This window comes from Xyrauchen texanus, chromosome 29, assembly GCF_025860055.1.
Source record: "Xyrauchen texanus isolate HMW12.3.18 chromosome 29, RBS_HiC_50CHRs, whole genome shotgun sequence".
Lineage (NCBI taxonomy): Eukaryota > Metazoa > Chordata > Actinopteri > Cypriniformes > Catostomidae > Xyrauchen > Xyrauchen texanus.
This window is the reverse complement of record NC_068304.1, coordinates 2,266,769-2,283,435: the sequence shown is the minus strand read 5'-3', so window position 1 is coordinate 2,283,435 and position 16,667 is coordinate 2,266,769. Positions and strand designations below refer to the sequence as shown.

The 16,667-nt window shown below is 40.1% G+C and overlaps 1 protein-coding gene across 1 annotated transcript in view; it reads right to left on the bottom strand.

Annotated features, from left to right (window-relative positions):
• The window catches only part of shank2a (SH3 and multiple ankyrin repeat domains 2a), a 118,449-nt gene that overhangs the window by 100,928 nt on the left and 854 nt on the right, over window positions 1-16,667 (bottom strand). Inside the window, exon 2 of the mRNA XM_052096877.1 lies at window positions 3,855-3,979. Within this exon, the coding sequence (XP_051952837.1) occupies window positions 3,855-3,979 (125 nt within the window). The remainder of the gene's footprint in view (window positions 1-3,854; window positions 3,980-16,667) is intronic.

Below are 16,667 nucleotides of genomic sequence, written 5' to 3'. Positions count from 1 at the left end.
TTCTTCAACAGTATTGTAAATGAAGATAAAACTGGGAAGAATTAAAAGAATTCCATGTGTTGAAATCGTTTTTAAGTAGTAAACAGTTAATTCTGTTTGGTGGCCTTTTGTTGGGTTATTTTTTCTTCTTTTTGTTATTTAATTGTTGTACCTATTGACCTGTTAAAAGTGCAAAGGTGCTTGTACATTTTTATTTGAATGTTTTATTCAGACTAAATACTATATGTAATGTGAAATGTTTACAAATAAGGACAGTAAAACAATCTGTAATTCTTAGACGATCCGACAGTATTTTAAATTGTTTTATTAAGCCTTTACACCTTCAGTACTTTTAATACTGCAAGTTGAAGTGTTTTTGAGAAGTAATACATTTTTAAAAAGTGAACAGCTACCCCTCTTCTAAGAGGACCCAAACCAGGTTTGAAGAACACCACAGAATGCTGTAAAGGAGGGCACTGAGGAGGAATAATGCATACAAATGGTTGATTGTTATTCTAAAGACTTTGGTGTCCAGCTTAATACAGGGCTTCCATGAAAGGACAACAGAGAGGCATTGTGGACCATTGAGAACTCTCCCGATGTTCCTGGAAGTCGCCTGGTGGCCTTCGGTTAGGAAAGACGTTTAGCGGTTTGTCAAATCCTGCAACATCGGTGGCAAAAATATTAGGGGCTGCTCTTCGACAGACCATAAGGGGGAAAAGCAGAAAACATGCCAACTCATCGACCATGTCATTCATCAACATCTCCAAAGACAAAAAGTGACATCAATAGCAGGGATGATTGAGCAACTAAAGGATGGGCAATGCACTGGTATGGCTGGGTGTTGTTTGTACCACAGAAGAAAAACACTGTCTACCCAGGGTTTCCCATATTGGTTTTGAGTTCATCCTCTCTCTAGTGTCTAATCTGCGGCCTCTGCTATGCTAGTGCTGATGTGGAAGGGCCTAGCTTTACAAAGTAAATTTTAAAGACATATTTAGCCATTCATAATAGGGGTAATCTACAGATGGATAAGGTACTGGTGGCTTCATTGAAATGGACTCTCTCTTCATATGCAGTAAGGACTGTTAGTCTTCCAAACATCTAATAGGAATTAGGAAGTGTTTGCTGTCTATGGCACTGCAGAGTACTCAAATTTGGGGACCATTGCACTAGGAAGTGCTTTCCTCTCAAGGACTTTTCACAACAGATTTGGATTGTGAGCATATGGGATTATAAATACACCAGTGAGGGCACAGTGGACTTTAATTTGGTGCATAAAAAAATATAAAAAAGGACTACACTGACAGAGAGTATTTTTATATTGTGAATCACTGTATTTTTCAATGTGTATATTGTGAATGTTGTAAATACACTGTTGGTTTGGGTAATTATTGTATTGTTTGATTGCCCCTCCCCCACACACACACTCTCTCAGTAAAGATCAGAACCCATTTCTTACTTGAGTGTAGCATGGTCAGTAAGGCAGAATGTTATAACTAAATCATTAATCCTACAGTTCATACACAATCCTTTAGATTTAAACATTGCCCACCAACATCTAATCGGTTTATTTACATCAAACAAGACTTGTACTCCACAAAGATAACTAATATTGCCATTATATTCATGCTATATAGCCAGAGGTGAACTGGCTCCCCCAACTGAGCCTGGTTTCTCCCAAGATTTTCTTTCTCCATAAATTAATATCTTATGGAGTTTTGTGTTCCTTGCTACAGTAGCCTTTGGCTTGCTCACATGGGGCCTAAAACAATATGTGTGGTAACTTTGAGAAAATTCAACTAGTGCTGTGTGTCACATGATCACCTCTTTTATCAATGCTTTGTAGCAAATAGTTACTTAAACATTAGCACATTGTGGCAGGGAGGAGGGCGGGGCCGGGTCTTGATACTACACACCCGGTCTTGTATTAGGCTAATTATGCCTCTGTGAGGTTTAAAGGCTGACTGCAGAGGGCCGTGCGGGAGAGAGAGCTCGTTAGCGGACATGTCCGTCATATGTGTTTGTGTCTTTGTTTTAAGTTTACCATTAAACTATCATTTATATTATCAAGCTGGTTCTCGCCTCCTCCTTTCCACTGAATACGTTACACTGGTGCCGAAGCCCGGGAAGGAGGAGGGATACGCCGTAGTAGAGTTCTCGCCACTACCGAGCACCCCAACGGCCATCTGCCGGGGGACGAGGAGCCCAGCCGCCTGAACGAGGACGATGGCCGACGACCGCGAGGGGAGAAGGGGCTCCTAGCCGACCGCCTGGAGCAGTCAGGGCCGCTGCCAGGGGCGCAGGAGTCGCCTACCGGCCGCTGAAACGCGACAGGGTTTAAGACCGCCGACCGCGAGCGGGGAGGGGCTCACTGGCGACCGCCTGGAGAGAGAGCACCGCTGCCTGGGGCAGTGTTCCCCGACACCGCGGCGGGGTGTTCCGTCCGCCAGGGGCTGGAGGACTGCCTCGGATCCGCCCGGAGAGGCGTGGCTGTCGTCCGATAAAGGGTGGAGGAGTGGCCGAGGAACAAGCTGTGGCGTATCGGAGAACTGGCGAGTAAGTAGAGTTTTATTTTTCATCTCTCTCTCCTCTCTCTCTCTCTCACTGTTGCTCTGCGTTGGCCTTTATCCTCTTTTAAATTTTACAGTTTTTTGTGGGGTACTACACTGTTACAGGAAGTACCCCCCATTTTAATTATTTCTGTTTCCCTCCCCTTGTCCCCTCCCTCGTCCAGGTAGATGGGGATGACCTGCCGGCAGACAGCTGGAGGCGCCCTCCCCAGGGAAAGAGGGGGGGGGGATGTACGTCAGGCCAGGGGCTCCCCAGCCTGAGAGAACGAGGGAGGAATGTGGCAGGGCGGAGGGCGGGGCCGGGTCCTGATACTACACACCTGGTCTTGTATTAGGCTAATTATGCCTCCGTGAGGTTTAAAGGCTGACTGCAGAGGGCCGTGCGGGAGAGAGAGATCGTTAGCGGACATGTCCGTCATATGTGTTTCTGTCTTTGTTTTAAGTTTACCATTAAACTATCATTTATATTATCAAGCCGGTTCTCGCCTCCTCCTTTCCATTGAATATGTTACACACATATAATAAAGAAAATATAATGATTCTCTCAAAGTCACCAGAATTTAACACTTTGGTGTTGTTTTTGTGAAGAAATTCTCCTGGAGGTGCATGCCACTGGACCCCAATCTACAATAAAAGAACACTTCTTAACTTGGTCACGTTTCTTTGCTTACCCCAAGATAAAACCCCGGAGATGCCCCTGATAACATATATGCAAAGTAAGAGATTTAAGAGACAATAAATTCATAAAATATACAAAAATAAATATATACAGTGATAAAAATCTTCAGTAAATGAACACATAATTGAAAAAAATAAAACAACAGTTTTAGCAGGTAGACTACTTACTATAATATAATAATAAAATTATAATGACCAACATATGTATGCATGTATATATATATATATATATATATATATATATATATATATATATATATATATTTATTTATTTTTTTTTTACTAGCCATTAGTCAAAATTCTGCATACACACAACCACAAAAAGGTTTAAGTTAATGGCAGCTGGCTGGATGGCCACTTTTGATGATGTCATTTTAACTGCCACAAAGCCAGTTGAAGCAACCAATCACATTACAGGTGCCGTCACGCTAGACTTTAAACATGTCAAATTATTTCAGACCTCATTGCATGTGAATGAGTTGAAGTAGAAGATTGGAGTGCAGTTTAGTGTGCAAAAGCCTAGTGTGATGCACCTTTAAGAGAGGTAGAGACAATCAACCAATCACAACAAAGAAGCAAAAGAAAAATAAGTAATTCAAACAGAAATATTAATGTGTTTCTTACCTCAATGAGAAAATCACCTGTGCGAAGCCCCGCCTGCCAAGCAACACCACCCTCATCGACGGACTCCAGGTACTGAAGCGCGGGGAAAGCAGAAGTGGGTGTGAACACTTCAATGGGCTTGTCTGCTGTGAGAGAGACTTACACAAACGAGTGTTCATGTAAATATGAAACACATTCCTCATTATGCCATAAAACATACATACTGTAAACCAGTGGCGTGTGGTAGACTTCTGAAATGAGGAGGCAAAGTGCCATCTCAGCAATGGTTTTTTTTTTTTTTTCAGTTTACATTTAAATAGCTTTCAGGTTAAACCCATACAAATCTGAAATTTGATACTGCATAAAAATATATAATATAAAAAGGTCACATATTTTTCTTATAAATGTAACAACATAATAAAAAACAAAATACTGGGTGATACATATTATCCTTAAATACGTTTATTATCATTAAATTTGTATAGGCTATATATGTTATATGTTAATTTCCATATATCAGATTTCTGTATGGGAATGGTACCTTTTAACTTACAAAAATAAGTATTTCATGCTTATTACAGCGTAAATTCATATTAACACTATTTATTAAATCGAGTCAAATAAAAGACTAAAATCAAGTGTTTTAAAATTATTATTTTTTAATTCCCTCAAAAACAATACCTACAAGAATACAACAACAAATATATTTAATGTATATTTAATCGGTTCACCAATTATTTTTACAGTCATCTACTCATTTGGTAAACAACACCGGGTTCGTGATGGCATGTAGGCCTACTGTATCTGTACCTTTAAGAGCAGATACTCACTAAAAAGGGCATCATACACATTTCATACACATTTCACATTTCAAGTAATTTTAAGTTCATTTTGATTTGGATGTGACCAAAAGTGCGGTTGTCTGTGTCAGTTAGTTGTTTAAGGTGCAAATAGTTTCTCCACTTACATGAGTTTTTCCCATTCATAGCGATCAGCGGAGACCAGCTGTGATGAGTGCATGAGAGGCGGGCAGTATCGCATTTATTGACTGACAGTGAATTGAATGAATTACAGCTAATTAGAGCCAATAGCTACCCTCACGTGAATGGGAGGCGGGTAATAACCCGCCTCCCATTCACCGCACGCGTTATTAGCAGTGATATTACAATGAGCTGAAGGGAGGTGTGAGAGATGCAGCCTCCCTCTGAAACTTTGTCCAATGGGTGTTGCTGTTTGATAGAATGACTGTAGAAATAAGACTGCTACACACATTGTTTGAGATCACATTTCGTAATATTTTATTCGTTTCATTTATAGTCATTTATTTTGCTCACCCGTATTTATGAGACATTGCATCCCTTGCCTACTCTGAGGGTTTGCTATTGCTGTAAACATGTATTCAGAATCACATACATCAGCATTTATAAACCATACATCTGCTTTTTAATGCATACATACAGGGGCGTAGCACCAAATTTTGGGCCCTGGGTACAAACCATCTTGCTGGGCCCCCGTACCAAATATGTATGTATAGAAAACTGACTTCTAAGGGGCCCCCCCTGCCTCGGGCCCTGGGTACTCGGTACCCTTTACCCCCCCAGTCCGACGCCCCTGATACATACACATTCTTTTCTCTTCCCACGGTTAGTGTAATACATTTACATTTATTTAAAAATTCAGGTTAAGCAGAATAAAACAGTATATCAAATTTTATTGTACATTATATATATATATATATATATATATATAGTACATATATGTACATTTTATTTATTAATTCATGCATTTATTCAATATTTTTCTTGTATTACTTTTTTTTTCTGAAATTTTTCACAGTCCCCCTAGCACTCCAGTGTGCCCCCCACAAGCCAGTTTAAAAACCCAGACTTGCAGAGGTCTGTACCAGAGATCCCCAAACTTTTTGCTGCAAGGGCCAGGTCACACTGCTATGTTTTCAAGGGGGGCTGGAGTGAGCCTCCAGTATTTTTGTCACAGAGATTATTCTTCTGCTTTTATTACATGGATTCATTTACAAGGTCCAGTAATTTCAGCAAAACTTTCATTATATGTTTTTCTATTGTAGGCTAACAAGAAAAAAAAAATTAAAAGCTGTGTGAAATGTTACATTCTAAACTACTTCATCTTACATCAGTGGATCCATCCACTGGCTTAAAGAACTTTGATTTTGATTTATCTCAGTGATGAGTCTTTTTAATCTGATCATCAAAAAGATTAATTCAGATTAGTTAATTGATTCGTTCACTGTCCATTTGTGCAAATTATGCTTTTGCACCTTTTATGCTTTGAACAAGGAAAAAGCAGATTATTCAGTTATTCACAATTGGGAAGAGTCTAATTATTTATAAACATTTGCATCTCAACATTTCTACTAAGAGACTTCAGCACCGCAAAAAGCAATTCCCCACAAATGTCAACAAAGCATATCTGTCATAGTGTGAACTGCTGATCAAGAATTTTATAATGCTATACAAAAATATACAATACTAGCTTAAACATTTTTTATGAGTTCCAATAAAGTCTGTATGCCATTATTATAAGCTGTTTATCACTCCATTTTATTCATAATTCATCCAGCCCATTTTCTTTTTGAACGAGATTGCCGAACTGACTAAACAACTGGTCTCATACTCTCCTTTAGTTGTTCAGCAGATCCTCGTTGATGATGACTGTTACATTCAGTTCCTTCATGAATGAGATATCATATCTTCAGACTCAAACGACTGACTCGAATGTCAGTAAAGGGCTGTTTTCATTCAGCGGATGAAACCAATGATATTCTCCTTCACAGCCTGCACTCAAATGCAATTGGCTCATGCTATAGCCAGTCTTACAGGCATGAAAAGCCACCAAGCGGGTCTGCCGGCCGGTCAAAATATTTTGGAGGACCTCTGGTCTGGACCATATGGAGTTGTTCAGGATGTAGTACAAAAACCTGGAAGAGAATTAGCATTTTCTCTTCCATGGGTTCCCTCAGGATTATCCTATGGATTTGGCAGATTATGAGTAAAATAAGGTCTGTGGTATACACTTACCTAAAGGATTATTAGGAACACCTGTTCAATTTCTCAATAATGCAATTATCTAATCAACCAATCACATGGCAGTTGCTTCAATGCGTTTAGGGGTGTGGTCCTGGTCAAGACAATCTCCTGAACTCCAAACTGAATGTCAGAATGGGACAGAAAGGTGCTTTAAGCAATTTTGAGCGTGGCATGGTTGTTGGTGTCAGACAGGCCGGTCTGAGTATTTCACAATCTGCTCAGTTACTGGGATTTTCACGCACAACCATTTCTAGGGTTTACAAAGAATGGTGTGAAAAGGGAAAAACATCCAGTATGTGGCAGTCCTGTGGGCGAAAATGCCTTGTTGATGCTAGAGGTCAGAGGAGAATGGGCCGACTGATTCAAGCTGATAGAAGAGCAACTTTGCCTGAAATAACCACTCCTTACAACCGAGGTATGCAGCAAAGCATTTGTGAAGCCACAACACGCACAACCTTGAGGCGGATGGGCTACAACAGTAGAAGACCCCACCGGGTACCACTCATCTCCACTACAAATAGGAAAAAGAGGCTACAATTTGCAAGAGCTCACCAAAATTGGACAGTTGAAGACTGGAAAAATGTTGCCTGGTCTGATGAGTCTCGATTTCTGTTGAGACATTCAGATGGTAGAGTCAGAATTTGGCGTAAACAGAATGAGAGCATGGATCCATCATGCCTTGTTACCACTGTGCAGGCTGGTGGTGGTGGTGGTGTTATGGTGTGGGGGATGTTTTCTTGGCACACTTTAGGCCCCTTAGTGCCAATTGGGCATTGTTTAAATGCCACGGCCTACCTGAGCATTGTTTCTGACCATGTCCATCCCTTTATGGCCACCATGTACCCATCCTCTGAGGGCTACCTCCAGCAGGATAATGCACCATGTCACAAAGCTCGAATCATTTCAAATTGGTTTCTTGAACATGACAATGAGTTCACTGTATTAAAATGGCCCCCACAGTCACCAGATCTCAACCCAATAGAGCATCTCTGGGATGTGGTGGAACGGGAGCTTCATGCCTTGGATGTGCATCCCACAAATGTCCATCAACTGCAAGATGCTATCCTATCAATATGGGCCAACATTTCTAAAGAATGCTTTCAGCACCTTGTTGAATCAATGCCACGTAGAATTAAGGCAGTTCTGAAGGCAAAAGGGGGTCAAGCACAGTATTAGTATGGTGTTCCTAATAATCCTTTAGGTGAGTTTACATTACTTAAAGATACATCTGGGGGTGCTTCGTCCAGGGTCCACAAATTTGTGAACACGACAGGGGATAAAAGCACACGCCTTCACCTCGGGGAGGGGAAAGGTGCTATGCGGAAATGCTACACCAGGAGCCTGAGTCAAGCAGTACATGAAGCAGAAGTGCATGGTCTCCAGGGAGACAAAAAGGGTCATAGTTGTTTCCCTGAATAATCTCCCAGATCCTCAGAACAGTCTGAGGATGCAATCTCCATTCCCCTTGGCTGATTCCCTGAAGCGAGAGGAGATCCACTCTGCAGTTCAGGCAACTGGGAATGTGCACTGCATGGATCGACAGGAGATGTCTCTGACACCAAAGGAGAAGCTGGCACATCAGATTCAATAATGTACGTGACCTCACTTCCTCCTGGTAGTTCACGTACAGTATGCTACCACCACCGTATTGCCTGTTCTGATCAGCACGTGAAATCCTTTTTTAAGAAAAACTGCTCCAGACAATCGATTTCAGTAGTTTGCAAGTTTATGTAATCCTTCCATGAGGATAGTGTAAACGTTTTGGCTCCATGTCCATAGAGGAGGGCTCGAGGCTTGACCTGAGCTTGAATACCCCCTTAGACTTTTATTGATTCATTGAACAAATTAAATAAACTTAACAGAAAATGCAGAATCTAATTATATAAAATTAAACCCTTCCCCCCGACACAAACACATACCCCAGTGGTCATAAATATATAGAATCATAAGAAAAGGGGAGTCATGTAATGACATGAGAGGATCAGACGTGTGAACGGCGAGCTCTGCACACTTTGCTTGTTTTAACACTTTTAATGACATAAACTGGGGAGATTCGATACACTTTGTTCCATAACTATTCTAAAAGGACAATATGTGAAAGAATTCAAAATCCTCGGGCTCTGGAGACATTAAAAACACTTACATGCTCAAGCTTATGCCCCTGAGCAGGCTGTGAGCGATGCTGACCATTGTTGACGAAGGTCGATGCTGACTTGGAGGATCTTGCTGTGATACGTCGATCGATCACTGCCATGGAGACGAAATTCAGTGAGGTGGTTACAAGAGTGGGGGATGTCGAGAAACTGATTGATTATCTTGATTCATCGGAGAAAGAATTATCTGCTAATCCGCTAGCGACCAAGGTGGATTTGGAGTGTGTCTGGGAGAAGTTGGAGGACATGGTGAACAGTAGCCGGCAGAATAACATTTGTATCGTTGGAATCCCTAAGGGAGCAGAGGGACAGGATACAGTGAAATTCCTGGATGGGCTCTTTCCGAATCTGCTCCACATAGCAGGCATAAGAAATCGAATGAGCTCACAGGGTTCTTGCTCATCGATCCAAAGAGGGAGACAGGCCCTGATAATTTCTGGCCAAATTTCTAAGATCATCCAATGAAGATCTTGTGCTACGCAAGGAGAGGATTTCTTGGAAGAACCACAGCATTTGAGAATAGATGTTAAGGATGGCCATAAAACAATCACATGCCCACAGCAAGTGATGTCCTTCATAAAGTCAATGGAGTGAACAAGTAATCTCATGGTACTCATGTTGCAGCCGAGTGGAACGACTCACGGAACATTTGTTTGACTGCTTGAAGAATCTGCGCTTTCTTTTTGTGCTGGTTCCGATTATCAAATGGAGTTTATTTTGTAGCATAACATACTGTAGGATATTTAGGGGTTGATGAATTTAGAAGGGAACTGTTAACATGCCGACTTCTAACACCAGTATATGTTAGGGTATTTGGTATGCTAAATTTAGAATTTAGGGTCTCGAAATATGTGAGCTATGAATTAAATTAAACTGTCCTTATTGTACCTTAATAGGTAATGAAATGTATAATGGAATTAATCGCATTCAACTACAACGTCTCGTTGTATCCGCTCACAATTTCTACTATAAGGAATTAGCTTTAATAAGTGAATTGTGATTAATTCACTTATTGGAGTGATATTATTCTCATGGCTTATTGAAAATAATATCACACATATTTAGGTACAGCTTTGAAGCTAAATCTTTTAGAAACAGGGATGAGATTATTTATCAGTCATTCATCTTTGAATACAGACTAACTTTATTGCTATTCTAAACATAAATCTAATCTTACATATATACATAAGCAAGGTTGGTGAAAAGAGTGACAGAATGTGAGATCAATGATCAATAAAGTGAAAATTAACTTTATGGAGTCTGTTAACAATGCCATAAGAACCATTTACCCTTTTGAGTCTACATCGATTTGCTATCGGATTACCCTAAGTATTTAGCAAATACACCAGCACTTTGAGCTCAATATTGCAGATGTACTTGTGTGTAGTGGTGTTTCCTTGCATTCTTGTGTTGTTTGGTTCTTGGTCGAAAGTTTGTTCTGTCGATGTTCTGGACCTCTGTAAAATCAGATTGTTATTGTCTGTATGAATGATGAGGTTGGCTTTGAAGCGATGCCTTCTCATGGGTGTGTGAACTGTAGAGAGTGACAAGCTTTCTCGGGATGTTAAAACCCGAGCTTCCTTGGACCCCACATGGCCTGGATTGTGTTTCGACGAGATTCAGAGAAGACCACGAGGGAAGATTCAGAGCGAAGTCTGAGCAGTCAGATGAGCAGAAGATGAAGCGCATGAAGACAGAAGGGGAAGAGACTGTTTGGATACATTTGAACTAAAATAGGCCGCATCCCCAAAGGTGTCCTGCGCCATTCAGAAGTGACTTTTCAGAGTCACATGGTCAAATGTGTTGTCTTTTCTGACAGTTGATTTAGAAGAATCTGAATACCATTCAAAATAGTGCATGTTTAATCATTAACTTTATATCTTGCAAATGGTACAAGAGGCCTGACATTCATTGTCATCAGCTTTCTCTGCATGCGCCAGCGCAAGTTTACATAATAAACATGACCATTTTTTTATGGATATTATACATGTAGGTAACAAAACGTGAAAATCTGTCTTTTATTGCTTTGACCTTTGAACTTAAGGCCTCTTTGCAGAGAAGTTTTCAAGTCATATGGGATCTAGACAAGTCTCTTTGTTAGTTTTATTGGCCAGATGTGCGACTGAATGGCACCAACGTCTTTCCATTTATGATGTTGTGGAATTCCACAACAGTAAGTCAATCCTAGATTCAAATCATGTAGTTTCAATTCTTCTGCTTGTATAATACTACAACAACTTCAGGACAGTTTTATGGATGATCTTTTTCCTCCTACTGGCTAGAGTTTGTTTTGTGGAGTATTTTTTATTAATGGAGTGAGTGGGTCATAATGTTGTACTTATGTTGTAGCCATATGGACCGGCTCACTGAACATTCACTTGACTATTTGAAGAATCTGCATGTTCTTTTTGTGCTGGTTCCGCCTAGTGACTGGAGTTTATTTTGTAGAGTGTCACACCTTCAGGACAGTTTTATGGATGAAGCTACATGCTCTTTGTGCTTATTCCGTTTATTGGCTGGAGTTTGTTTTCTAGATTATCTTTTGCTGTGTAATTCTGTCTCACAAAATTTGTATAGAAACACCAGACTTCAGCAATCTGATAGCAAAGTTGTGATGGGGGTTCTCATAGGCCTAGATGGACTGTTTGAGTTTGGAGGAATGGACGCCATTTGGTGCTGTTGTGCATGGGGTTAATGTGCACGTTTATCTTTTTTCTCTTTGTTTTGCTCTGGAGGAAGTTTTGATTGTCGCACTAATGTTGGAATGTGGTCTTTATAATCTTGTTTTTGACACACAATATATTTTTTCTTATATGTCAAATGTTAATATGAGTGTATTGTCTCTCTACACGTCGAATGTGAATGGGTTGGGGCACCCTATAAAAAGAAGGAATATTATTTATCTTATTAAAAATATGATATAGTGTTTCTTTAAGAATCTTTCTCCGCAGGATGCTGAAAAATTTGGAAAGATATGGGATGGGTATTTTTTTTTTCAGTACTAGCTCGATTAAGAGCAGGGGAGTCATTATTCTGATAAGTAAACATCTACAATTCCAGTGTCTCAAACAGAGTAAAGATAAATTAGGAAGAGTCACTATTGTTTTAGCAGAAATTCAGGGACAAAGTATTTTTTGGCTAATATTAATGCACCTAAATTTGATGATCAGGGTTTTTTTATAGATCTTGAAGGGATGTTGCAAGATGCTGGCACCCCTTATTAAATAATATTGGGAGGAGACTTCAATCTTTTGATGGACTCAGTCCTTGGTTATAGTGAAGTAAAAGAGTGTAAGTCCCTAGAGCAACATTGACGCTTCACAGGATGTAACAAATCTTGGTCTAGCAGATATTTGGTGACTTTAGAACCCATCTGGTAAGTACTATAAAATGTTTTCATCAGTCCATAAGATGTACTCTAGAATAGATTTTTTATTTATATCTAAGTCCCTCATTTCATCTGTCGATTATTTCTCAATTGGAAACATTTAAGTTTCAGATCACACCCTGGAGTTTAGAGGTGTTGCCACATATGTAGAAAAGGAAATCATATAAAAAATCTTGAATTCCAACATATGATAAAGGCTGAAATCAATGTCTATATGGAGATTAACCTCTGTGGGTGTGGCTTGGGAAGAACTTAAGGTGGTTCTTAGGGGCCGGATCATTCAGTGTGCCGCATTCACTAAAAAATAACTTGTGGAATTGGGAGGGAATATTAAAAGAGACAGTACTGAAGCGCTGAATGTCATCTGATGGGCTCTGAAATACAGATATAATACTATTTTGTCGCGGAAGGTGGAGTTTTAGCTATTCAGGGAAGTGCAGTCATACTTTGAGTCAGAGGTCAAAGCAAAGAAGCTTCTGGCTAGATATATAAAACAGAGAGAGTTTTTTCTACCATACTCTCAGTAAAATCTGCTCGTTGTGAAATATTTACCTTGGCAAATGATATTAATAATGCTTTTAAAGAATTCTATCTTGATCTTTATAGTTCCACATCTTTGTCTTCTGAAGAGTATATTACAAACTTTCTGGAACCATTAGAACTTGCTAAACTGTTGGCTGAGCAAAAAAATTATCTTGATTCTGAGATAACCTTGGAGGAGCTTGATGAGGTAATTAAGGCCCTGCCTACAGGCAAGGCTCCGGGGTTGATGGCTTTGCAGCTGAGTTTTTAAAATCATATTCTACAGAACTGGATCCACTTTTGTTAGAAGTTTATATGGAATCATTAAAGAATGGAAAGCTTCCACCAACCATGACACAGGCCCGGATCAGCCTGATTCTTAAAAAGGACGAAGATCCAAGCGAGTGTTAGGGCTACTGTCCAAATTCCCTGATCCAGCTAATCATATAAAAAATGTTGGCTAACCGATTAAGTTATGACATCTCTTATACATATAGATCAGGTGGGGTTTATTTGCGGCCACGGCTCTTCTGACAACATTAGGCGTTTCATCAATATCATGTAGTTACTGGCGAATGATCAGACTCTGGTCACAGCCATCTCGAAATGGCGTTTGATATGGTAGAAGGGGATTATCTATTTAAGATTTTTGAAATATATGGGTTTGGGAATACTTTTATTGGATGGATTAAGTTACTTTATAGATACCTGGTAGTGGTGGTACAAACAAATGGATTAATTTCAGATTATATTACTCTGTATAGGGGCACCCGGCAGTGTTGCCCTCTTTCCCCATTATTGTTCTGTCTTTCCCTGGAACCATTAGCAGCCACGATAAGAAAGGAAGATGATTTTCCAGGGGTGGTGGTGGGAGTTAGGGCGCATAAGCTTGTGATTTACACAGATTATATTTTATAATTCGTCTCTGACCCTACTAGCTCTATGCCTTGCCTCCACAGAATTATTCATTCCTTTTCTAAATTCTCGGAATACAGAGTTAATTGGTCTAATTCTGAAGCTTTGGCTCTGACAGCGTACTGCCCGGTAACGGCTTTTCAGTCGGGCGCCTTTCAGTGGCCCAAACAAGGCATGATGTATTTGGGTATTTTATACTGAGCAAATTTGTGTGAGTTAATTTGAACCCTTTAATAAAAAGGTTTTTGAGCGATGTGGGCAAGTGGGCTTCATTACATTTATCTATGATTGGGAAGGTTAATGTTATTAAAATGAATTCTATTCCAAAATTCAAATACCCGCTGCAGTCTCTCCCTATAGATGTCCCCCTCTCTTATTTCAAGCAATTTGATAGCATAGCGAAGTTCTTCATTTGGAAAAGCAAATGTTCCAGATTACATTTCAGTAAACTGCATAGGCTGATTGACAAAGGTGGGCTAGGCCTACCCAAGATATTGTTTTATTATTATGCATTCAGTCGCAGACATTTGGCTCATTGCTCGCTTCTACCTGAGAGAGCCCCTCCCTGGTTTTGTATTGAACAGGAAGTCCTTGCCCCTATTTCGCCATTGCAAAGAATTTCTATCAAACTAACCGGAGAAGTCGCATTGCACTCAGTATGGACAAAAGTGTCAAGAGAGTTTAATTAGTTGAATTGAATGCCTCGAGCATATGGCTAAACCCAAAATTATGTATTAATAAGTCCCCTTTCTGTTGGTCAGTGTGGATCATGAGGGGGTTAATACACTCGGTGACCTATATGAGTGTTGAGATCCTTTGAAAATTTGGATAAAAATTTTGTGATTCCCAGATCTCTGTTTTTTAGGTATTTACAGCTGTGCCACCTGCTCTGTACTATATTTGGGAGTAGCATAAATCCCCTAAAGCGGCAGACACTCTGGGAGTGATGATTACTGCTTTTGGAAAAGGTCATGAGGCATCAGTGTAGTACTCCCTGCTAATTCAGAGTCTGGGGAGTGGGGCTTTAACTTCTATCAAAAGATAATTGGAAAAAGATTTAAACTTGGTATTGGAGGAGGGAGTGTGGGCTAGGATTCTAAAAACATCAAGTATGCATCTACTGATGCAAAGGTGCACCTTATGCAATTCAAGATTTTACATCGATTCTATTGGGCCCCCTCTAGATTGTATAGGTTTGGTCTTAAAGACACACCCACCTGCTGACGATGTCAATCAGAATATGGAGACACAACTCATGTCTTTTTGTGGTGCGTTTAGATCCAAGAATTTTGGTTGAACTTTCAGAGTTATATGTGTGATGTATTGGGCACTCAAATTTCACTTTGCCCCAGACTCTGTATTTTACGTGATGGGGTGGTCATCAATATAGGGAATAAATACATGTGGCGGCTTTTGAAGAAGGGCCATCTAGAAGACTGGGGAATTTGGACTTGTTTGTGGGGAACTGGGGCAAACATCTGCCATTTTTGGAGGGCTCTCGGGGAGGGGCCGTGGAGAGAGAGAGATGTAGTAGTTGGAGTGGTGGTGGCGTAGTGGCTAAAGCACAGGGCTGTTAATCAGAAGGTCGCAGGTTCTAACCCCACAGCCACCACCATTGTGTCCTTGAGCAAGACACTTCACTCCAGGTTGCTCCGGGGGGATTGTCCCTGTAATAAGTGCACTGTAAGTCGCTTTGGATAAAAAGTGTCTGCCAAATGCATAAATGTAAATGTAGTAGTTAATGTGTGTGATTATTATATTTATTTTTGTTTGTGTTTCCTGTGTCTTTAATCATGTGTGACTACTGGGGGTGTTGTTGGGGGTCGGGGTGGGGATTGGTTTGTGTAATAGTGGGGGTTAAGCATTGATTCTGTTTGAATAAAATATTATTTTATTTGTTTACTTTATGAAGCAATAAAAAATTGTAATCACCAAAAAAAAAAAAAGAGGGGGTGCAAGTTCACCAATGTCTTTCATTGCGCTCTGCGTTCTTCTAACTTAATAAATAATTTCATCTCAAATTGATACTTCATGAGGAAATATGTTTATCTTTGGTTAGTAACTGTGTTATAGTCACCATTCGCTCTGCGTTGGAGTTATGATCATGGGCTATAATGCAATAAAAACATCTGACAATATCATTAATATTTCATTAACAAATGAAACATTAGAATTACAGTCGTTACTCACTGGCATTACTGTCGTGTCCAATATAGTTGTCACTGCTCCTTGTTTCAATAAATTGAATGAATCATGGTTCTCAAAAGACAGAGAAAATGCGGCAATAATTCCACATTGATGCTTGTTTGAATAAGTCACTCATTTCTTCCACTGGGAAACAGTTTGTCCTTAACCAGGAACACAACAATGTCTGGGTCTGCTATCCGGAACCAACCCAGACCAGTCTATTATTTGAAAGTTTGGACCCGGACCCGTGCAGAACCAAGAAATGCCATAAATATACTAACTGGAACCGACTTGGACCACTCTATTATTCAAAATCTGGACACGGATCCGGCCGGAACACACAGACCCGATTGGCACAGATCCCTCAGCTAATTGCTATTAACAAGTTAATTTACAAGTGGTGAAAATAAACCTGTGTCTTACCTAATGTAACATTAGTAGCCTTCTCTCCTGTACCTGACCGTGACGCATACAATCATCCTCCTTGCCAAGAAAGATGGCATAATAACATCCATGTTGTTCTTCTCTTGCTGATTGAAAGAGCCACTCATTATTTCAGCTTCAAAAGTCCAATTGCGGTAACAGTGGAAGATGACAAATGCGACTT